Source organism: Pundamilia nyererei, unplaced genomic scaffold (assembly GCF_000239375.1).
Source record: "Pundamilia nyererei isolate P.nyererei 1_Seehausen unplaced genomic scaffold, PunNye1.0 scaffold00033, whole genome shotgun sequence".
Taxonomy (NCBI): domain Eukaryota; kingdom Metazoa; phylum Chordata; class Actinopteri; order Cichliformes; family Cichlidae; genus Pundamilia; species Pundamilia nyererei.
The window spans coordinates 4,478,720-4,502,430 of record NW_005187434.1 but is presented as its reverse complement, the minus strand read 5'-3'; the positions used below and the strand labels follow the sequence as shown (position 1 = coordinate 4,502,430).

The following is a 23,711-nucleotide window of genomic DNA, read 5'->3' as shown; positions in this document are numbered from 1 at the left end:
AATTGCACCCCTTGGCCTATAACTCACAAAATCAGTCAAAAATCCCCCCAACACTGCACACTGTGTTAAATTTGACCCGTTCATGTACACTGTAAGAGGTTGCAAACAAAAAAAGACTGGGTGGCCTCTGTTCTCCCTCATTTGTACAGTGCTGCTATGACAGAAGCAGCTTAGCTACCAACTCCTAATTGCAGCACACATCCCAGAGCCTGTCTGTGGCGTCCCTATCATTAAAAGGAGCGCAGCCGGCCATAAAAACACATTACATCACCTTTCTGCTCTCCATGTTTCTGCAGGCTGCGTTTCACCTGTCGCCGAGGAACAACAGCAGCGTGTGATCAGATCTGTTGCTGCGTATACAGGAATAAACAAGCCTCCCTCTTTATTGTACGAAAAACAACTGGAGGGAAACATGGTGGGTAGTGTGAGTGCATCGCTCCCATCAAAGTCAAAACGAAACCTATAAGCCTCTAAGCTGACGGATAAAAATATGAAAAGAGCTCCAGCTGATATTTCACACAACAACTCCGGTGCAGTGACAGTGCTGTTCGCATTAAAACTGAAGGAAGCACTGTGATCTGTAACTAAACAGAAATATAATTGCTCTCTTCTGCTATAAATCAGCTCTGCCTGCTGAACAAACTCCCCTCTCTTGGGGTGGCTCTGAACATGGGAGATCCAGAACAGGATATAGTAATTAGATTTAGAGACAATCATAGCAGCAGCAGCAGCAGCAGCAGACCACAGGCTCCTTTGACAGCACTTTATCAGTGTGGCCCAGCAACAGGAGTGCACGCTGGATTAGCCGAGGTACCACAGAAGGGTATTTGCTGTTCTGCAGCTACCGTCACCGACGCTGCCAGCTTGGACTTGTGCTCCCGGGCGAAGGCGAAGGCATCTTAATCGGTCTGAGGACGCCTGCAGAAAAAGCCAAATAGAATGTGACACGGTTACTGAGCATGGCAACGCTGCTGGCCGAGCCAATCACACAGAGCCCCGAGTCAGAGCTGAATGCTGCTTGCATCTGTAAACAGATCACTCTCACCTTCACTTTGTCAAACCTGGCAGATTGATATCCGAGTGAAATGGAAAGTTATAGAGCACCAGAAAGACAAACTTGAGAGCTTCACTCCAAAGTGATCAGTGATGCGAAGAGCAGTTGTTGTTTGGAGAGAGAAATATGATGGAAATAATAGATTGCAGCACCTAAATTCAGATTTTTTTTTAAAGAATTGAATGTGGATGTCTGGAAATGTGTTTTTTTTCTGTCAGAATTTTGAACCTTATTGTTTTTCCTCCAACATCCCCAAGAGCTAACACACACACAGTAGGCACTCCAGAAAGCTTTGATGGTGATTGCTTTCCACCTCTCATCTTCCTCTATGCTTTTTTTCCTCTCTCTCCATATATATACACATTTCTTTTTCTTCTTCTTAATAAAAAAACAAACAAAAAAAAAACAGCATTGCTCATATGAAAGGACTGCTCATCAGAATCACAGTGTGACACCCGAGCGAAGTCACACCTTCAAACCAAGATGACACAGCACACATCAGCGGAGACTTTAGTTAGTTATATAAAACACACTGTCATTATTGCTAAGGCTCAGTAAGAGTCAGGTCATTCCTTCTGTTCTGTCCAGCATTTCCAATGAGTCTGTGAAACAAACAAACCAAAGGTGAGTGAAATAAAAATGTGGTGTTCTTTTTGCTTCAGATTGTTAAACATATGTAAATGTTTGGCTCCCAATTAAAAAAATAATGATAGGCGATGTCTGGAGGAGAAGACTGTTGCTTCTGAGCTGAAGAATCCGGTGTCTTTCCGAGGTGTGCTGATTTCTCCCCTCCCGGCAGAGAAATGGTTGGGAAGTCCCTGATTGCTGGTCTGGTGGTCCTTCTGGTGGCTGCAGTGAGCCTGTTCCTGGGGGTGTTCATGGGTTTGGGGAAGAAAAACACACCTCCCACTTCAGACCACTTCTACTCAAAGGCCGCCGTGGCTGCTGATGCTGGAAAGTGCTCGGAAGTGGGGAGGTAAGACGACATATAGCAGATGCCGTGCTCTTCTGTGCGCGTCTTAGCTGTTAAGTGTATTCTCTTGTTTCCAGGGACATTCTGAGGAAAAACGGCTCTGCTGTGGATGCTTCCATCGCTGCCTTGCTGTGTGTTGGCCTTTTGAACGCTCACAGCATGGGCATCGGAGGAGGGCTCTTCTTTGTCATCTATAACGCTTCCACAGGTGAGCATGCCTCATTAGTTAGAAATTGCCAGCACAGACAACCGAGGAGACTCTGATCAATCAGTCCTCGTTTTCTGCTCAACAGGAAAGGTGGAAACCATTGATGCGAGGGAGACTGCACCCATGAACGCCACTGAAGACATGTTTGGCAACAACACTAAGCTTTCTCGCACAGGTAGCACCTTGCTGTGCTCTGCTGGAGTATTTCCCGGGTGCTGATTGGCCAAATGTAGACCAGATTTCATTTGATTCTCAAAGGTTGTTGATGCTACCCAAGATCAAATAGGGATTTAGAGTCCATCGAGCTCTCGTCAGATGTTCTCACATTCTTAACAACCTTATTATACCTTCCTTTGCCCCCATTTAAAAGCTCTGGGACGAGAACACTTTAGCGATAGATATCTCACACTATCTTGATGTCTCTTAGCATGGTGGTCCTCACTCAGAGAAGGGGTAGAAAGAGAGCTTGTGAAATTAAAATCAGTGGTACTGCTGTTTCTGCGTGACAGGTGGACTGTCCATAGCCATTCCGGGAGAGATCCGCGGTTATGAGATGGCACACAAAAGGCATGGCCGGCTGCCATGGAAGGAGCTGTTTGAGCCCAGCATTGCCTTGGCTCGTGACGGATTTCCGATTGGAAAAGCCCTGGCTCATGCAATCTTAAAAAGCAAGGATTCCATTCAAGGAGACGCCAACATGTGGTGAGGGTGATATTCTCATATCTGAATACTTAATAATACACTGTAAACCGAAAGAAATAGATATTTGGGGAAATGTGTTCACTTTAACTACAAGTTAGAGGAGAAAATACTATGCTTATGCCAGCATGTAAGCTACAGCCAGTAGCCTAATACATGTTGCAGCAGATATTCTTGGCTTATTAGACTATTCTTAGCTTAGTTCAGCATCAAACCAGAAACAGGGGAAAACAGTTGTCTGAATCTGCTGTTGCTGGAGGTAAAGCAACCCACCCAGCAGCACATCTAATGATAAATGCCTCATCATTACCTCAGAATCTGAGCCAAATAAATGGCTGACCCTGTTTATTTCACTGAAATAAAAACAGTCTTCCTAGAGTCTACCATTTATATACTATATACTATTCTCTACTTTAGAGAATACAAGAATACAAGAATAAGAAGATGGAAATGAGCATAGCAAGTGTGCTTTAGCAGAAATGACAGAGGTACCAAAACCTAAATGGATCAAAATGATAGATGGAAATAAAATATCTATAATAACTGTGCTTCATGTCAAACTGTGCCTTTATATATATATATATATATATCTTTTAAAAACACATTGTGAAAATTATTCAGATATTACTCAGTGGCTCTGTGTTTCTTTTCTACACCCTTATCTTGCTCTGATAATTGGGTGCATTGCTGTTTACCACAGCGGTTCTTTTTAAAGGTTTCAATTTCTACTTACAATGGCTTTAATATTCTTTAATACATGTTTTCTTTTCTTCCCTCTCTCAGCGAGGTCTTTTGTGATTCTCAGAGAAACATCCTGAAGGAGAATGATATTGTTAGATTCCCAAAGCTGGCTGAAACATACCAAAGAATAGCAGAAGAGGGGCCTGATGTGTTTTATAACGGGGCGATGGCACAGAACATTGTTGAGGACATCCAGGCGGCAGGTGCTCTGCTGTATCCTCATCCGCTGTTGTCTTCAGATGCTTCAGTTGTTACTCCTCCTATTGAATTCACAACGACACTTCTGTACTGGTTCCAGGTGGTATCATCACCCTGGAAGATTTGTTGGAGTACCAGCCCGTGCTGAATGAGAACCCTCTGAAGCTGAATGTCGGGGAATACACCATACATGTCCCAGATGCCCCCTCCAGTGGCCCTGTGCTGGCACTCATACTCAACATAGTGGATGGTGAGCAGCCTGGCTGAGTGTTTGTGCAGCCATGCAGAAGAGAGGATGTCAGGTTTCCCCAGGTCATCTCTAGAATGTTTCTTTCCCTTCTTTGGAAGCAGAAAACTGAGCTGCTGCTTAGTTCTGCCTGCCAAATTTAATTTACCATCAACACTCCATCTGTTCAGGCAGAGAATCATTAAGCCATGCTTCATAATAAAAGTGGCATCATTCATTTAAATTGAGCACTGAATGTGTTCATATAAGAAGTTGGAGGGGTGCGTGCCTGCACATTTATTCTATTTGTATTGCAGTTTTTAATAACATGCCATTGACTTTTAGCACAATAACAGAGAAGATCAGATCAGGCCAGTAAATTGTCATCTAACTGTCATTCGCTCCAGATGTATTTTTCCTGTGGATATATTGCAGGGTACAACTTCTCAGACACGAGCGTCTCTACAGCAGAGAAGAAAACTCTGACGTACCATCGCATTGTAGAGGCTTTTCGTTTTGCTTACGCCAAGAGGAGCAGATTGGGGGACCCTCGGTATCTCAACATTACTGATGTAAGGGCTCCAGCTATAATCCTCTTCATTCGTTTTTTGAGCATTTACGGCATAATTTTTCTCACTGTGGCCATAAAATTGTCTCCTGGAAACTCTTTAACTCTTAAACAGTCTGAAATGCCTGTTTTCTCCTCTTTAATTGACTTGTTTTGCTCCTTTCAGCTAATCCAAAACATGACCTCAGACTACTTTGCTGATGGCATAAGGAGCAAAATTACAGATGACACGACCCACCCAGACAGCTACTATGAGCCCGAGTATTTTGTTCCAGACAACCACGGGACAGCTCATCTGTCAGTCATTGCTGAGGATGGCAGTGCTGTGGCAGCAACCAGCACCATCAATCTATAGTGAGTTTCTCTGACAAGGCTGACATCAAGTCAGTAAATGTGCCTCTCAAAAGCCATGCATGTAAATGAACTGTCTTCACTACAATGTAGCGCACTGAGTGAAGGTTTAAAAAATGGCTTTATTTCCCCAGCTTTGGTTCAAAAGTCATGTCTCGATCTACTGGGATCATTTTTAATGATGAAATGGATGACTTCAGCTCTCCATACATGACCAATGGGTTTGGAATCCCCCCTTCACCCAACAACTTCATTCAACCAGGTGTGACTGAAATGAGTTATCACACTAGTACTTCTCTAATCCCCTGTGGGGCAGTGACCTTTAGTCAGTGTTGATGGATATCAGTGTTTGCTAAATTAAGCCTCATTTTTTTCAAAGATAGATGGTGTTACTAGATTCTTCCTCTGGTTAGGATGATTCAGAGGAGGGCCTTTTACTCATCCTCAGTTTTGCTGCCATACAATAAGCTAATCGCCTCTCTCACTCTGTGGGTCACCGGCTTGTTGTAGTGTCTCAAATAGACTATGATGTGATTGAGCTGAGTTGTTGACATTCAGCATGACTTTGCTAAAACTATCAGGCAGTCAAATCCACCTTCTTTTTACAATCTGTTTCTAGGCAAAAGGCCGCTGTCTTCCATGTGTCCTACTATCATATTTGACCAAGAAAACCAAGTGAAGATGGTTGTAGGAGCATCCGGGGGCACAAAAATCACCACAGCCACAGCATTAGTAAGTCTAATTCATTCAAATGCATCACCCTCATGTTGACTTGGGAATGTGAAACCTCCCATACATGTTGTCATTTTTCTTACCTAAAAACAGGTAATCCTCAACTCCTTGTTTTTCAACTATGACCTAAAGAAAGCCGTGACAGAGCCACGACTTCACAATCAGCTTAATCCAAATATGACAGTAGTGGAGCAGGGCTTTGAAAAGGTGGGTCACACAGACAGCAACATAGCTTAGCAGTATTACAGTTGTATCATAAGCAAAGAATGTGCATGTATGAATGTACCATGCATGTGACCATTAGTGTACTATGACTATAAAAATTTCTGTGAAAACAGGATCAAGTACAAAAGTACAAAAATATGTGTGACAACGAGGATCCAACGACAGCAGAGTTGCAGTTTTTAAACCTCTTTTATTGACCACTTTTCCAAGGTGCAGCTTTCCAGCTGTCCTGCTTCTGTGGCACACACAGCCTCCTGAACAACATCTTTAACAGGGGACGCATGATTAGGTGATGAGGTCAGGTGTGTGAGTCAGCCTCCCCTGACAATACACCCTGAACCCACTGCTCCACTCCTGCAGCTGAGCCACAAACCACACCCCACCGCAATGTTTATGCATATTTTGTAGAATGAATTTGCTGTGCTCATACTTAGATTGTATATTGTTTACAATAGTTGTTTATTGTTTTAGAGTGCAGCATTTTGCTACTTAGCTGAGTGTAGTCGGAAGTATAAAAGAATGTAGTATAGTATAAGTATATAGTATGTAGTATAAGTATAATATAAAAGAATGAATCTTTGACTTGAAAAACAAAGTTCAAAACAAAAGGGTCACTAGAGCTATAACAAATCCTCCTCATGCTAGAACGTGTGTACTGATTTTCACGACACTTCTTTAAAAAGGTTTTTTTTAGCCTTAAAAGAGTGAAAACAATTCATTTCAATTACATTTATCGAATCCTTTTTAAATAAAGAACCAAAAAACAAAAACAGCCTCCTCAAGGTGCTTTATATTGTAAGGTAAAGATCCCACAATGATACAGAAAAACTCTCAATAATCTGACAACCCTCTATGACCAAGCACTTGGTGACAGCTGGATGAAAAATCTGCCTTTTAACAGGAAGAAACATGCAGGAGAGCCAGACTCAGGGAGGGACAACCATCTGCTATGACCGGTTTGGGGTGAGGGGAGCAAGGCTGGGCAAAAGACAGACTATGAAAGAGAGCCAGTAGATTAATAACAACTAATGATTAGAAGTGAGTGAACAAGAAACCCTCCATTCATTGTGGGAAGCCCTCAGCAGCCTAGGCCTATTACAGCACAACTATAAGCTTTATCAAAATGGAAAGTTTTAGGCCTAATCTTAGAGGTACAGAAGTTTTCTGTTTCATGAATCCAAACTCACCCATATGGAAAAGATATATATAAATATTTTAAAGGTTTTTATCTGTCTTGTATGAAACTTGTATGAAAAGCATACAAGAGTGAAAACACATATAAGATCCCTTGAAAAATCATATAATGAAACTATGTTTTGTATACTTACTAAAAAATATATGAAAGTAATGAGAAAGTGGCCACTTTCATGAGTAAATCATGTATGTTTTTACTATTTCTTTTCCATATGGGCAGAGCTGGTTCCACTGAAGCTCACCCTGAGACAGGATGTTATGATATCACAAATGTTACTGAAATGCAATACACTATACTGCCCATAGTATTTACTCACCCATCCAAATCATTAAATTCCAGTTCCAATCATTTTCATGGTCACAGGTATATAAAACTGAGCTCCTAGGCATGTAGACTTCTTCAACAAGCATTTGTGAAAGAATGGGTGGCTCTCAGGAAGTCACTGAATTTCAGTGTGGTACCATTATAAGATGTTTCCTGTGCAACAAATCCAGTTGTAAAATTTCCTTGCTACTAAATATTCCACAGTTAATTGTTAGTGGTATTATAACACAGTGAAGTGACTGGGAGCAACAGCAGCTCAGTCACAAAGGAGTATGTCACATAAAACCACAGAGCAGGATCACCGGATGAAGAAAGTGCATAGAGGTTGCGAACTTTCTGCAGAGTCAGTTGCTACAGACCTATAGACTTCATGTGACCTTTAGATTAGCTCAAGAACAGTGTGTAGAGAGCTTCATGAAATGGGTTAACATGGCCGAGCAGCTGCATGCAAGCCTTACATCACCAAATGCAAGGCAGAGTGTTGAATGCAGTGATATAAAGCATGCCAACACTGGACTCTAGAGCAGTGAAGAAATGTTCTCTACATATATGTTCTCTATAAATAATACCACTCATTGTATCTGGTTAGAGACCACGTTTCTAAGATTTTTAGGGCCAAGTAACAACAATTTTATCTGAATTTAGCACCAGAGGTCATTCAGACCTTTAGGTCTCTATGATATTCCTTCAATGTGGTGTCTCGCATTTGCCTTCATGGATAGATAAAGCTGGGTATCATGTGCATAGCAAGGAAAATGTATGCTATGCCTTCTCATAATGTTACAAAATGGAAGCCTATATGATGTAAACAGACTTGATCCCAGCACAGAACCTTGTGGGACACCAAAATTAACATTGGTGTCTAAGGAGGAATCCCTCCCTACCTACAGCACACTATAATCTCTGTAATAAAATATTATGGTCATCAGTATGAAATGCTGCATTGAAGTCAAGCAGGACAAGAGTCCACTGTCACAGGCAATAAAAGGATCCTTTGTACAGAAGCTAGCACTCTTTGTGTACTGTGACGAGCAGATGACACTTGCCAGCACAGACTGATCATATCTGAGATTGAAGCATTAATTAACGGTAAGACTTCTTTGAGCAGTCTTAATGGGTCCTAATAGACAGGTCGATGATTTTTAGGAAGCAATTATTGAAATTAACTCAGAAAGATCAATCAGAGTCCTTTTTAAAAACCAAAAACAAATAGAGCAACAAACTTGTTGTTAATCAGATGCCATTTCTCTGCCAGTTACGTACTTTAAATTGTGCATTTGTGAGTTACACCAGGGAGTCAAGCGCTTGTGATTTGATGCTTTCTTTTTTTTTTTAAGAGGAACCACACTATCTAGGGTTGTATGCTGTGAGGATGTTACACTTATAAGAAAATAATCAACCACTGTGGGAGCAAAGTTTGGGTAGCTGCTCTGTACTGTGTTGGCACACGGTGTTGAAGATATTAAACTTAGTTACGGCAGTTAATGTCGATACAGTCAAATGTCCAGTTTCTGTGCCACATGTCAGAGTAAGATCAAAAGTATGGTTAAAGAGTGAGTGGTCTCATTAACATTTTGAGAGAATAGATTAAATGCTGTGTTGAGGCAGTCATTTTTACAGTTTACATGGATGTTAAAATCACCCACTACAATTGAACTGACAAAACCAAACAGTTGAACCAAAACAGATAAAAACACTGGCAAATTGGATAGAATGGATGGGGAGATGGATGAAATTTAACAAAAAATAAAAATGTTTTTTTTAATTTTTTTTTTTATTAGAGTGTAGGTTAGGAGTCAGGTTTTCAAATGAATTAAAACTCTGTCTCCATCTTTGGTTGATTAAGAAGCTAGAGTGAAAGATTGTTGCTACTCCTCTGTTCCCACCTCCGAGGATTCTGACCGTTAAGATAACTCAGGCATGAAAGTGTTTGATTTTTTATTTCCTTCTTTCTGTGAGGCCTTCAGTTTCCCTAAATTGGCAATTGGTCATCAGACCTTGATCCAGACCTTGTACTGAAAGAAAAGCCATAACATCACCAGAGTTACAAGGATTCATCCTCTGGACACATTGAAGGTCTACACATTTTTAGACAGGGTTAAAAACACATAGCAATGAGATTTGATAATAAGGAAAAGGGAATCAAGTGTTTCTTTATATATTACTTATCTCAACCAAGTTTTAGATTTATGCACATTGACTTTTACACATGTGCCAGCAGTCAGGAAGGTAAAAAATAATTCCACATGTGTGCTATGCATTACAAAGCCAAAACTCCTGCACAAGACTATTTCTCTATGTTTTTGTATGTGTGGTGGAACTATGCCAGAGTGTCCTGGAGGGTCTGGTCCAGAAGAACCATGTAACGCAGCTGCTAAGGACTCCAGACTCGGTGGTCCAGGCTGTGGTGCGGCAGGGAGAGCGTCTCTGTGCAGAGTCTGACCCCAGGAAAGGAGGCTATCCTGCGGGATACTGAGCATTGCTGCAATTTCTTCTCAGCTCCCCTCAGCGGGACAGTCTCCTCAAAGACACTCGGACAGAATCACAATGAGACGGTGTCTGCACTGAAGACTTAAGCATTATTTAAGCTACGGAGACATAGCCACTGCGCCTTCTCTGAGATTAATTTAATCAAACATGGAAATTAACTCCACTTCAATACCTCTTTTACTCAATTATTTAACATCACTTCATTTCTTTTTTTTGGCATTAATTTTGTGTTCTGAAGTAAAATGAGAGGTTGTATCTAGTTTGACTCTTGTATCATCACTACTGGATACTGGTCAGGGTTGTATTTGAGAACTGAAGCAGAAACCATTTGAACATTCATTTCAGTTCATGTATGACACATCATTATTATAAACATCCAAATATAAACCAACGCTGGGAGTCATATTAAGAAATGTTCATAGGTTTCAACAACAAGTTGGAGGTTGTCCGCGAGGTAATATCATTTCTTTTGTAAGGAAAAACTCTTGTTAATACCTGGACAGTTTGTTTGGAAAAGGAGGGTTTGTTTATGTGAAACTGGTAAGGGAAAATAAAGAAGCATGAGTTAAAAAAAAAAAAAAAACAGCTGCAAGCAGGTATACCATGAAGACATCTCAGGTTGTTTGCCTGTTTTACTCGAATGTCTGCCCACATTTTTCTCCTGACGTAAGCTGATCCTGAAATGGACACTATTCAAAAGGAAACTGCCCGTGTTGTTTTCTACCGTGACACTATCACTTCTGAATTGTAAATGTTTAATATCGAGTAGAGGTTAAGTCGATGTATAGTGTATTCTGAAAAATACATTTGCAGATATATTTTTCTAAACATGCATTGTTCATATGCCATGTTTGTTGCCATGCTTGTTATTAAACATTTTGAACAAAGATGTTATATTTTACCACAGAAGCTGTGCTATTTCTGAACCGGGATATTTGGCAAGAAATCTGAGGTTAGTGAGAGTTTGTTTTCCAGAGCATGGATTCAATGTCAGAATGACCCAAAATTCAATGTTACTCAGATTCTGTCTGTCTGTATACCAGCGCTATCATCAATTCTTTTTCATTTTTAACCTCCTAAGACCTGAACTCAGTATAATGTCCTCGTAAGTGGATATCAGGCCCTTGCAGAGAAAATTTAAGTATTTTGTGGACATCACCCAAAATGTGATGTCCACATATGTGGATGCCAGGTCCTAGGAGGTTAATAAATCAATTTAAAAAAACAAACAAACAACAACCATTAATATCCAGACCTGAAGAAAACTACTATAAGCACACAGAGCTATAATGTTGTTTTTTAGCTAAATACCAATCATACATAATGTGAGCGAGATAGAATGTTTACGCTTCTCTTGGTGCATTATACTAATATAATAACATCTGCCAAAAACAAACAACAATTACAGCTGAACCTCATGGAAATGTCAGTAGTTACAGAGGTTACAAACAAATTCAAGTACTTTGCCTAAGTTAAGAGTTACTGAACCATCGTAATGGAAAATATGTTTTAATGCCAAATGTTGGGAAAATTATCAGTAGTTGTTGACAAATTTTACTATGAAGCTCACAGTGAAACAAGAATGACTGTGATGGCAACAAATATCTGCCAGCTTCTTCCAGCTGCTCAGACTTTTCAGTCTGAAATTCTGGACTAACTGAGCCGTTTTTAAAGTCATTCGATTACAGCAGCCTAATAAACCATAGACTCAATATAAAAGACTGACACTATGTTGTCACCCATTGGTTTTGGAGAGAGCCTCAGTGTTGGTGTTGTTAGCGCAATTTGGTGGGGCAGAATTGACCATATGAGCACAAATGGGTGTATGTTATTAGCTAGCGCTAGCAAACTTGGCTAGCAAGCTGCTTCCACAGATTCTATTGGTGCATTCACACCAAATGTGAAGCAACATTATTTCAAAATGCAAACTCTGTGTAACAAGATTTTTTGATGTGAGATTGTGTGCAAGTGAAAATATTTCAGCTACAGCAAAAAGTTTGCTTAACACTGTGTTGCAACAATCCATCAGTTGGGATCCATCAGAGTCATGAAGAGTCTTCTGATGTTATTGATAATAAGAAAAGCAGGTAGAACTATAAGGTTCAATTTCTCTTTCAGATGGACAAAAAAACGAAACAAAAAACAAATAGCTAGGAGTATTTGCTCAGGCTCCTAGCAATTATACTCCTATGGTATAATTTGAAAAGCCTATGTGGCCTCATTGTCCAGTTATTGCATATTCAGGCCACACACCTGCCTGGTAAGCAGACAACAATACCCCAGCCTTATATGGCTGAGGAGTGAAAGAAAAGGACTTGGAGAGAAGTGAGTGAAATCACAGGATGGTAACAGTAAGGATAACAATTTGTGAAAAGAGGTTTCAGAAGCTTGATTCCAATTATCAGCTGTACTCTGCCTCACCCTGTGTCCTGTGAGGGGTGAATGTTTGAGGGTTTCCAACATGATGAAATACTAGTAGACAATGGGAAATTATACTTTGCATCTGGTGTGATTAACAGCACTGGTAAAATTTGGAATATCCTTCACAAACTTCTTGTATTGGTCTTTATATAGAAGCGGGAAGCAATGAAGTGAAAATACATTGTTACTGTACTTAAGTACAATCTTCAGGGATTTGTACTTTACTTGAGTTGTTATTTTTTCTATTTTTGTTTTATTTGCACACCTTCTTTGACTTGCTAGAAACCAACTAAAAACAGATGGAACAGTTGTGCTAAGACATTAAATGTCAATTGCATTATGGCTGTAGACTAATGACAACATCAGCCTTCAGATTGACTCCCTTTTGTCCTGACTTTAGCAATGAAATTTTGTCTCCCACTGGGAATAACATCTCCCAAGGTGCAATCTTGAAAACAGAAAAAAAAGAAGCATTTTTGTTTTCGAGATAGCTTTCCATAATGGATGCTGGACCTGGAGTAATCTTGCAACCTGTATCAGCCACCCTGCATCTGCCTTCTTTAATGCCCTTCTGGGGGAGGCAAAGAAGTCAAAGCAAGAGAGTCACGGAAACTGCAAGTAAGACAAGTATGAACCTTAGACAGGCATTCACAAGATGGAAAGCACTCAGGGACTTGACAGGGCTCAAAAGCAACATTCAGTTAGATTATTTCCACTAGATCAGTAAGAAGCAAAACCTGCGAACTTATTAGCCTTGTACAGAGTGGGGGGAGGGGTGCAGGGACTGCTTCTATTGCCGTTTTATATATAACAGCTACACAAACTATGAATAGATACATTTTATACAATACACTATTAACTTGTTTACTTTAATCAGTAGAACACACACAATGAACAAAGATTAAAGGCTTAGTGGATCGGTTAGAACTTATTTTTTCCCTGTGTGGCTTTTAAGGCAAAGGACTGAAAATAACTCAAAAGGAGAAATGGCATCATTTTCTTATAAACAAGTTTTTTTTAAGGTCTATTAGCGTTACTTTTGTGAAATTTACCTTTATTCTTGGAGACAGCTCCGCTCTGACTGGGTAAAAGAAGCATGCACTGAAATCCACATGCTACAAATCTCTATGATAACACAAACTGTCACTTTTTAAATTGAGGAACTGCTACATGAAGTCTACTCGGTGACACTTGCAATTATGCTAAACATGTAAATACATGTATTTTATGGCTCTGTGCCAATTACCACAGCACTGTGGTATTTGCATAGACAACAAGGCTGCCTTTACTAGAAATCTGTTTATCAACAGAAGTACAGGAAGACAAACACGCCACTTAAACTCATTCAACCGGAATTTTTGGGGTTCGAGCACGACTGAGAACCTTAGCGTGAGCATATTCCTCCTGCAGGTGTTTCCTGTGACTACTTTTGCCAGACCAAATGTAAATTAACCAAGATGAAGCCAATTATTTTCCTTAAGGAAGCACATGACACAATGAATGTATTACGCATCAGGCAGAACACATTAAATAATTTCCCCCAGGGATCAATAAAGTATTCTGTTTCTGATAAATCAACATAACTGCTGCAAACAATTCAGAAAAATGTGCCATTTATATACACAGTGTTGATATGATTTCCTAATATGGCCTTTGGCTTCATCAGTATTCCTCCTGCAAAATCAGGATCATCCACACTAGTGAATGCATTAATCTCGTCGCCAACTCTGATATTACCCTCATTCATCAAAACGCAGCGGGTGCATCGGGACGCCACGTGTCAGCTTTTGATCTAAACTTTTGACTTTTCTTTCTTTTCTTTTCTTTTTTTAAACCTACACAGGTGCGTGACATGTACTTCTGTCAGACTAACTTGCTATGGTGGAAGGCATTAAAGCACATGTTATATTTAGGACCATCATTCAAATTCGCATATATCTGTAAGTAAACACACAATGGACACGTTCTTCTTGTACTGGAAACTCATTTTAATTCATGGCTGCTGTCATGTTACATTTTTAGTTATCATCCTGTTACTCCGTGCAAAATGTTTCACAAACACCTCTCTTTCAACACAGCCACAAATGAAATGTTTTAGTCTAGAAAACAGGACAGAGCCTCGGCACCATCTAGTGGTGAGTTGCAGTGATTCAGTTCAGTTTTTGTTGATGGGGCAGTGGGAGCAGTTTAGAGCCGCATGGAGACCGGCGGTGCTGGCGATTGCAGCTCCTGGTCCAATAGCCGGAAGAGCATGGCACTTTTGTTGCTCTCCAAGATTTGTCCCAGAGAGCGGTGGAGTTGAGCCTGCAGATAGTGCACGTCCCGCAGCCGCTCCTTACAGTTCAGCTGGGAGAAATAGGCGGCGGCCTCATTTAGCGTGTCGAGAGCCGAAGCTGCTAAACGCAAATCTGCTGGGACATAAACAGCAGTATGCAAATGTAGATGAAAGCATTATGAGCAGAGGACCAATATATGTGGTGAGGTGGTGTGTCAGGGGAGCAAACTGTTACCTGCTTGCCCTTGTCTGTTTGGCTTGAACCCAGCCACTGCCATCTGACAGCGGGCTGCCAGCAGCATGGCACGACCTTTGTCCATGACTGCTCTGTGGGCCAGAATAGGCTCGATGGCTTCATGCAGCACATTCAGAGCTTGCTCAGGAACCCCCAACATCAGCTGCAGAAACGAGAGACAACAAATGCAATAAATAAACCATGTGGGGGATTTTTGCATAAACGCAAGCTGGTATTTGCACAGCTAAGTGAAGTCTCTTTTAATGCTGCAGCTGACCTGAGTGAAGGCCAGGTGAAGGATGGTTTCCGAGGCCAGTGACTGGAGGTGGTGCTGTCTAGCCAGAGCCAAGGCCTGCAGGAGGACAGGAAGAGCTGTGGAGAAGCCAGACGACTCCCAGTGGAGCTCAGCAGTGGACAGCATCACTCTGAAAGAGACATAAAATGACTTTGTGTGATCTCTGAAGCATAAAGGTCAAAATACATTTATGTTGGGATCTTTATATCTTACAGGAGAACAGTTAAGACTTGCAACGGTGATGTATAGTTTGAACTTAATTCCTTTTAAACAAGTTTGATTGGACAAATAAAAATAAATGATAGTAGAATAAGTGCATTTACTCAAATTGAATGGAGCCGTAACGGTATGAGAAAACCGGGTCCTACCTGATAACCATCTCTGTACACTTAGCCTTCTCACAGCGAGCCTGCAGCTGCTGTAAGATGTGGTATGCTTCAGTGTTGCGGTTGAGAGCCTTCAGAACTTGAGCTTTCCTGTCACAGAGCACACAGTTATTGTGCAGCTCAAATAAAAAGTGTATAGGGCAGCATATGTTATAAGAAGGCCTGCAGATTCACTTATTTGAGTTACCTGTAAAGACCCTCTGTCTGATTTAATGCAGCGATAGCTGTGACTAGAGGCTCTGCCAAGTGATATTTCCCTTCATTCATATGTCTCTCAAACTGGATTTTCAGATCACACAGCATCCAGAGCTGCATTTGGGACACAGAAAAGTAATTTCATTACAGTGAAATTATACCATGAATTACAGAATAAATGAACTCTGTAATGTTTGTTTTACTAATTCTACACAGCCCAAGAAAGATTAAGTAAAACACTTGATCATTAGACTACAACATATAGTTAAACTTTGGGGATCAATCTGTCCAGTTAGGAAGCACACACCTTTGTGAATTCATTTCACCTGCTTTGGTGCAAATGAAAGAGGACTACAGAGGAAACAATAAGACAACCTCCAAAAAGTGAATGCTGGGCAAACACCAATGAATGGGAACTGGCAGGTCTGCTACTGGCACCCAGTTCTGTTCACAGATGAGATGAGGTTCACACCGAGTAATGTGTCAGACATGGAAAAGTCTGAAACACTGTGGTAAATGTTTCGATGCCTACAACATAATCTGAGAAGATAACAGGATAACAGTAACAGACAAGTCAGTTCCTGTTTACTCCGGCGAATACCAACTGAGCTGCATCGTTCTGGGCTGTGAGCACAAAGGACGTCAGGCCCTCAATCCACCCTCATGAAGTCCATTTGTGTCTGGTCAGAAACGTGTGAAACATTGGTCCTGCTGCTGGGCTCATGCCTTTCTACCGCCCTGATCTACACTGCACTCCTAAACTCTGCAAATTGGGTTGTACCATCCTGGAGGAGCTAGACTACTTTTGCAACCTCAATGGACTGCGGGTATTGTGCCATGCTACTAACAGTGACAAGAAAAACAAAGCAAAGCTATAGAGGGGGGGAGAAAAAAAATCCCACAAGAGGGAGAAAGAGAAAGCAATGGCCTGGGGCCACAACCGGCTAAACCATTCCCTTTTTGGGAATTCTTGCCTTTCCACTGCACCTGTTGCCACTTTCATTTTTACCAAAGCAGGTAAAGCGGGTTTGCACTGCTTTATTCTTCTTAACTGGACACACTGAAACCCCTGACGTATAAATAATTTTGTGTTTTACTGATGATTATTAGGTGTTACTTTAATATTTTGGTAGTGTATTACATCTAAGTCAAAACAACGTGTACAATTCTGAAACAATTCTGAAAGTGACACACATGGTAATTAGTTTGCTATTTGACACAAGGAAGCAAAATATAATTATCACAGGGAAAACAATCCTCCACATGAACCACTGTTAAAAATCAGAGTAACTACATCTGCCTCTCCGCTTTAGGCTAGACTCAAATTATTAATGTGGGTTGGTGAAGTTCATCCAACTTTAAATCTCATATTTAATGGTAAAGCTGAGAAGCTGAAAGAACATAATCATTTCCCTTTTTTGTTTCCAAAGCACAGACTACATAAAAAAGATGGAGGTATAACACCATCATAAACCAGACGTGACAAGTGACTGAGAAATCAAAGAACACTGCAGGCACCTAACACGAGGAAGCCCACCCTAAAGCATACTCAGCTTTATCACCCTCTCTTACACTAAAGGGGATAAACTGCAAGGAAATCTCATTATATTGAGAAAGACTTGAAACTGGCAAATGCATTCTATAAACAAACCATGATAGTGTTTAATGAAGTCACAGATCAAGTGAGCCAAAGAGATATTTTCCCCACAGATATAAATACAATCACCCCCCCCCCCCAAGAAGTCGCCACCTCCTGTGGGCTCATTTGAAAGAATACAGGCATTTTTCTGCCCAGGTCCACCTTTCACGTACAACCTTTTATGTACAAAGTAGCGAGTAAACGTGTGATACGTGTCAGTTATTTTCGAGAATATAAAAATATCTAACAAGGCTTTGGAACAAGTTTTTCAGGGTCTGAAAACTTAAAACTCTTATTTTTCGACTTTGTCCTCTTTGTAGTTACTGCACTGATACGCTGAGAAGCACAGTGTGTTTCAGAAAATGTACCTTGGCATGCTGTGTGTGAGGAGGAAACTGTTCTTTCAGATGCAGAATAATCTCTGAAACGACACCGTACAGGCCCTGCAACACAAGCAGAGGTAGATGGGATCGTGAGTTACGTTTTGAACTACAGCCAAGAACACAAAAGCAGACCTGGTCAATTTTTCTTTAATGTCTAAGATACGCAACAGCAGGGCAGACAGCAGGCAGACTAGATGAAATCAAACACGTTACCTGCTCAGCGTGTAGCTCGGCCAGGTGACAGAGGACCACAGCGAAGCCCTCTGTGTTGTTCTGCTGGACCCCGAAGTTAACTGGCTCAAGACTGCTCATGTTGAGAAGCAGCTGGGCCTGCTGCAGAGACATCGTGCTGCAGGAGACACAGGAGGCCACGTTAATTACTTACAAAAAAAAACACGTTTTTCTGCACTTGAAAAGTCAAACTTGTGTGGGAGATGTCTGGCTGTCCATGCTATTGCTATTAATGCTATTAATCCATGCGTACAACATCAGGCATTTCAGCCACTTCACTGATTTGATTTGATATGAATGGTTAAGAAGCTGCAGTGTTAGTATGCAGTCAAAAGTGAGCAGAAGTGGCAACTGTGTGTTACGGTGGCAGAGTGAAGAGCCTGACCTCTTTCCATACATCCTCCATATGGAAGTCGTCTGAGCCAGGCTGATCTCGATCAGCTCCGACAGACTGTGCTTCCAGTGAAGAATGTCTGTGTCCTTCAGGGCATCCATCAGCTTGTGTGCCGTTTTACCCTGTGTTGCCCCCTGCTGGACCAATGACTGAATGCCCAGAGATGCCAAATACTGTAAATGGAGAGGATTAATAACATTTTAAAATCTAATAATAAGTCAATTTCAGTGAGCAAATATAATATTTTGCTGCTCGTATGTTATCCAATTATTTTCTGCATAGCATTCTCTGAGAAATTTACATGCTTATGAAAATTGGGCCAAAGAAATTTACAAATAATAAAGATCCAAATCACTTTAATAGAGGAATTCATATGTGACACCTCATGTTGCACTCACTGGCAGGCAGAAATGGGCAGCCATTTTTACTGAATCCTCGGTTAGCACGGTGCTGTCAGAACCCTTCATCTGTTCCAGTGTGTAGAGCCAACTCTGATGGAGGAGAGCGTGTTAGATTCAGACGTAATTAACAATCCATCATGGCACAACCACTGAAGTGAAGATAATGAAGTGGGAACTGTTGTACCAGACAGTGCTGCAAGCACACATGATCATTGGACTCCTGGGCAATCCGGATAGCCTCCTGTAGAGCCAGATCAGCCTGTTGACTAACAGGAGAGAAAAGGGAAAAAATCTCTTTTTTATTCTTTTCTATGGAACTTGTCCACGTACTTGGACTCCTCCAACTCCTCCATTAGTACTCACTAATGGCCAAAGCGACAGTGCAAGCTTGCCAAGTTAAGAGCAGCGTAGCGGAGACTTCGACCATAGCCCTCGTCCCCATTGCTCTTTCCGTCATTTCCAGACAAGATGAGTCGATCAAAATAATGCAAGAGACTGTGGGCTGACAGGAAGATGTCCTGGACTCTCATGCTGTTCAAGTAGTTCAGATAATGCTGAGGAGCGAGAGAGAGAGAGAAAAGAGAGCTAATGAAGGAGACACCAACCCGCTGACTGATCTGTTTATATAGTAAGGAAAATTTAAGGAGATGAACTTTACCGCTTCAGCAAAGTCAGGATTAAACTTCAGCATGTTGTTGAGCTCTTCCTGCAGAGCAGCAGGCTTTAGAGCTTTATTCTCATCATTCTTGAGTAGGTATGCCTGCAGAAAGTTTAAACATGGTGTCGGTAAATACTATAACTGAATTTTTAAAATGTATTTATTTCATTAAATTTGTTGATATGAAGACTCTAAAGCTGTATACACATTGGTAGCAGATTGCAGCGATGATGAGACCACAGAAAGTGAATGATGCTTGACGACTTAAAGTAATCGTGGTTGAAAAATCAGAATCAGAATCAGAAAGGGTTTTATTGCCAAATGTTGAGTGGGTTTACAACATTAGGAAATTGCTGCGGTGCTTCAGTGCAAACATACTGTTATAAATTAAGCTTAAATAGACATGAAAATAAAAATGAAAATATGCTGATATGCTGGTAACGTGAAGTGGGTGGGGCCCACAATAAACTATTCTCACCTACCAGACGACTACCAATGACAGTGAAGAATACTGTTGATTGATATATGACCTGCTAGAAAATACATTAAAGCGTCACCTATGCAACTGGAACTTGGACTGTGTGCAAGTAACCAGCAATCATGTTCAAGGAAATGTGCAAATAGCTTCCAGTATGTACAAAGGTTTAGAGTCCCACCTTAAAGTGGACATGAAACACTAATTTGCACCATGGAGCCCTGCTCTAAAAAACTATCATAGCTTTAACTTTGTTTTTAAGATAATGCTTAGCGCCATCTAGTGCCAGTGCAGAACATGACATCACTGGCTTGGTTGATTGCTGCTAAGAGATTTAGATTAGTTTATGCTAGCTACAAACATCAAATCAACACATCCAAGCATGACTAACAGGTGGATTTTCCTGTTTCAGCCAAACAAAAAAAAGTAACTTTCAACAGTTATTTCTCAAATTTGGCTTCACAGACAGAGCTAAATCTAATGCAGTTTTTAGAGTAGGGCTTAATTTAGCGTTCATACATGTAGTGTTTCATGTCCACTTATAATCAACACTCACCTGTCTAGCAAGAAAGTACTCTGCTTGTTTTTGTGAGAGGGGACCTCTGCTTGGAGTATTGTCACTTCTGCAACACAAATTAGGAGGTGGCGCCAATCAAAAACAACAATGGCAAAATATTTCAGGTCAGCTGAAACACTGGTGCATATTTCACTCACTGAAGCTCTGACTCGTGCAGTGGAGTGTCCAGCTCCTCCTTGTCCACTCTGTCACCTACAGTATCCTCAATGCTGGTCAGGTCCATCTCCGAGTCGTCTGCGACCAAGGCCGGCACCTGGCCGTCCATAGGCTTGGCATAGTGACTGTGGTAGTAGTGCTGCAGGGATTTGTACAGCTTGTAAACCTGACTGAAAGAAAGCTTGTTGTAGGCCAGAAGCATGTGTCGCATAAAAAGACCTGAAAAGGGGTGAAAATATTGTTTAATACAATACTTTTCAATTTTAACAATTCTCAAATCAGACTTCCACTGAGTTATAATCAGGACTGCAATAAGGTGCAAATTACTCACCTACTACACTGGTTTTGTAAGCTTCGGTATCAAAAGCTGTGAATGGAGTGGGAAGAGTAGAAAAGAAGTACTCCATGTCTTTCAGCTCTCCATCTGCCATTTCATGGAGCCTTTAAAGGAGAAACAACACCGTGATTGACTACAACATCAACATTTAAACGTTATTGTGTTTTAATATTACACCAAGGAAAGTGAAATCTAAGGCCTAGGGACCAGAATTTAAATGGCAAAGACTCCAGTCCAGCCCAATGGATGGCTTTGGAATATGTGAAAGAGGGCACAAATTTGGGACTTTAAACTGTATTTTTCTAATTTTTAAAGCTTTTCCTACAGATAAAAAACCTCAGCAATGGCCTTTCATATTAAACCAAAAGTAATGATATAACAGATAAAGAGAAAAAAATCCTGTTTATTTCATTATCCACTTTTGAATATTTTCTTTCTTTCTTTTGCATTTCCTACAATGAGCCACAATAAAAATGATTTTTTCTATGGCTTAACAAATCCTCTCTTTTGTATATTTACAAGACCATCTGGTCAATGAGCTACCAGGCCTTATTCTTCCACTTTACACATTTATTTCTTGCAATTAAAGCCAACAGAATTGTGCTTACAGATTTCTTTTAATTTAATAGAACATTCCTAAATCATGTTGAAAAATTGAGCGCTACTGCTAAAATTGCTCTTCTTTCCTTATAGTGAGATATATCGGGGATAAAAATTCCGTTAAACTTCTTTACACTGCCCACTTAGATCAAAATTAGCTAATATATGGCCAACACTACAAATTGAGTTGGACACTGGCGTGTAGATTTTTCCATGTGAACTTAAAGCATCGTCTTTTTTCTTTCACAAATGGTAGAATGAAATCAAATGGGATAAAATCGATTTCTACCTCAGTTTGACAGCATATGCAGTCTGTGGACAACACTCCTCCACAGTCTTGAGGAACTGGCCGAGAGTCAGGTCTGGACCCTGGTAGATCACAGTGAGCCAAGGTAAACAATGCAACAACAAGGTGGATAGGTTCAAGGGTAGTTTTAGTTTCCGACATTCATAAAAACCAACCTGCTGTAGAGGGAGGATGAGCTTGTTAAGTCGCCTTCTCTCTGGCAGTGTTATCTTGGAGGCAGTCATTTCATACAGCAACGCTAACACGGAGATTTTATACGGAGTCACCCAGTCTTTAATGCCAAACACGTTAGCATGGACGACCCCGTTCGTCATCATGGGATTAAAATACAAACTTTCGTGCACACTCGCCATCTTCAAAGCGTTCACATCGATTCTGACGTGCGCTCGGTCAGCATTTAACAGAGAGGAATTTTAACGACAGTCGGCAGCTGCACATCACAGCGGCGGTGACTAGCTAGTTAGCCAGCAACCGGGCGTACTGAGTTAATGTAACGCTAGCTAAGTCGTTTGAAAAGTAAAAATACATCAGAGCCTATGCACGGCTAGCCTGCAGATGTTTTATCTTATGAGTAAATTTGGCGTATTTTAAACGTGTTAAAAATATTTTCCCTCTCTGCTTTCAAACCGCCCTCCTTCTGTCGCCTTAAAAATACGTCATAGAAACTGCATTTTTTTTAACATAAAACTTTATTTTCATGTTTCAAGGAAGGCTATGGCGGCAGTGACAAAACGGGAAATAATGGCGTTAAAGGAACAACTCTGAGCACAGACAACAATACACATACGCGCATACGTGGTGCCGTTTGATTTTTGCAGCTATTCTCGTAACTGTAGCCTGAAGGACATCTTCGCTTTCACAGTCACCTGAAGGGATCATTATGACTCTACACTGCCCCTGTGGTAACAATATGCATCTTTTTTCATATGTTATAGGGTCTTGGTAGTTGAATTCGGATCCCCGGGGCTAAGAAAAAACTTTTCAAAGTGAAATATGGAATATTATAGTATTTTAAATTTGAATAAGTCTTGGGAATTCTGCCAAAGGCAACAGGAGTGACTACACACAAAAACACAAAGAAGTCAAATTCAAATAGGGGAGGTGTGTGACATACTGCTTTACCGTTAAAGAGGATACATTATGTCAGATACTTTCTCTGTACATTAAAAAAACCATATTAAATTTAGTCACAGATTTCCAGTCTGACTATAGTACTGAACAAAAATGCTCATTTGTTTATATTTGGCTAGCAAGGAGCCAGAGCAAGGAATAATTCTTTAAAGCTTTTTCTTTGGACATTGGTTGGTTTTTCACTCATTTTCAGTTCAGTTCTGTGACCATTTTCAGAGGAATATGTGTTTGTTTTTCTATGTTTGTTTTGTTTGCTTGGTAAGCCACTAAACTATAAAGCATTCAAGCATAAAAATGGCATTTAAGTTAAGGGATAAACCTGTGTTGTGTCTACACTGGGGTGACGATATTTGAGTTCTAAAAAAGAGGACACTTGGCCCAGTCATGAAGAACTTTAATAATACTTATATTTAAACATATATAATATATATAACACATATTTAAACAATGCCTTCTTTGTGCGGTTAATGAATGGTGAAATAAAAAATGTCATATAGGCTTTTATAAGTCAACAAGTGCATAAAAAGAGGACAGTTGGTTGCCCTAGTCTACACTTAACGGACATCTTAGCAAATAACAAATTTTAAATTGTATCTTTAAGCACTTTGTTACTCGCAGCCTGTCGCAAAAA

At 40.6% G+C, this 23,711-nt stretch overlaps 2 protein-coding genes across 5 annotated transcripts; one reads left to right on the top strand and one right to left on the bottom strand.

Annotated features, from left to right (window-relative positions):
* The first annotated feature begins 1,578 nt into the window (after positions 1 to 1,578).
* ggt1a (gamma-glutamyltransferase 1a) lies at positions 1,579 to 10,924 on the top strand. Of its 3 annotated transcripts, none has more exons than XM_013909929.1 (13): positions 1,579 to 1,678; positions 1,768 to 2,030; positions 2,105 to 2,235; positions 2,321 to 2,410; positions 2,745 to 2,937; positions 3,718 to 3,878; positions 3,974 to 4,123; positions 4,535 to 4,671; positions 4,834 to 5,021; positions 5,153 to 5,280; positions 5,638 to 5,750; positions 5,844 to 5,957; positions 10,892 to 10,924. In XM_013909929.1, the coding sequence occupies exons 2-13, from the start codon at positions 1,858 to 1,860 to the stop codon at positions 10,907 to 10,909; spliced, it is 1,596 nt and encodes a 531-aa protein (XP_013765383.1). In that variant the 5' UTR covers positions 1,579 to 1,678; positions 1,768 to 1,857; the 3' UTR covers positions 10,910 to 10,924. The 3 variants fall into 3 exon arrangements, with proteins under 3 accessions (XP_013765383.1, XP_013765381.1, XP_013765382.1); XM_013909927.1 differs by lacking the exon at positions 10,892 to 10,924 and adding an exon at positions 9,824 to 10,871; XM_013909928.1 differs by lacking the exon at positions 10,892 to 10,924 and adding an exon at positions 6,186 to 6,745.
* Positions 10,925 to 14,372: 3,448 nt separating this feature from the next.
* On the bottom strand, positions 14,373 to 22,681 carry anapc5 (anaphase promoting complex subunit 5). 2 transcript variants are annotated; one of them, XM_005729598.1, is made up of 17 exons: positions 22,105 to 22,681; positions 21,932 to 22,011; positions 21,037 to 21,146; positions 20,687 to 20,924; positions 20,529 to 20,595; positions 19,498 to 19,599; positions 19,203 to 19,393; positions 19,024 to 19,105; positions 18,837 to 18,929; positions 18,430 to 18,611; positions 18,027 to 18,162; positions 17,799 to 17,873; positions 15,784 to 15,905; positions 15,579 to 15,686; positions 15,193 to 15,340; positions 14,916 to 15,078; positions 14,373 to 14,816 (listed from the first exon to the last, which is right to left on the bottom strand). In XM_005729598.1, the coding sequence occupies exons 1-17, from the start codon at positions 22,300 to 22,302 to the stop codon at positions 14,593 to 14,595; spliced, it is 2,319 nt and encodes a 772-aa protein (XP_005729655.1). In that variant the 5' UTR covers positions 22,303 to 22,681; the 3' UTR covers positions 14,373 to 14,592. The 2 variants fall into 2 exon arrangements, with proteins under 2 accessions (XP_005729655.1, XP_005729656.1); XM_005729599.1 differs by having other exon boundaries at positions 14,373 to 14,813; positions 22,105 to 22,678.
* Between the last annotated feature and the right edge of the window lie 1,030 nt (positions 22,682 to 23,711).

Bases quoted from the DNA above. Each gene is read 5' to 3' on its own strand.
- anapc5 (XM_005729598.1), bottom strand. From the start codon at position 22,302: ATGGCGAGTGTGCACGAAAGTTTGTATTTTAATCCCATGATGACGAAC. The intron at 20,925-21,036 runs GTGAGTAATTTG...ACCCCTTTTCAG, and splicing joins TTACAAAACCAGTGTAGTAG to GTCTTTTTATGCGACACATG. The intron at 15,687-15,783 runs GTAACTCAAATA...GCTCTGTGACAG, and splicing joins CAGACAGAGGGTCTTTACAG to GAAAGCTCAAGTTCTGAAGG.
- ggt1a (XM_013909927.1), top strand. From the start codon at position 1,858: ATGGTTGGGAAGTCCCTGATTGCTGGTCTGGTGGTCCTTCTGGTGGCT. The intron at 2,031-2,104 runs GTAAGACGACAT...TCTTGTTTCCAG, and splicing joins AAGTGCTCGGAAGTGGGGAG to GGACATTCTGAGGAAAAACG. The intron at 2,938-3,717 runs GTGAGGGTGATA...TCCCTCTCTCAG, and splicing joins CAAGGAGACGCCAACATGTG to CGAGGTCTTTTGTGATTCTC.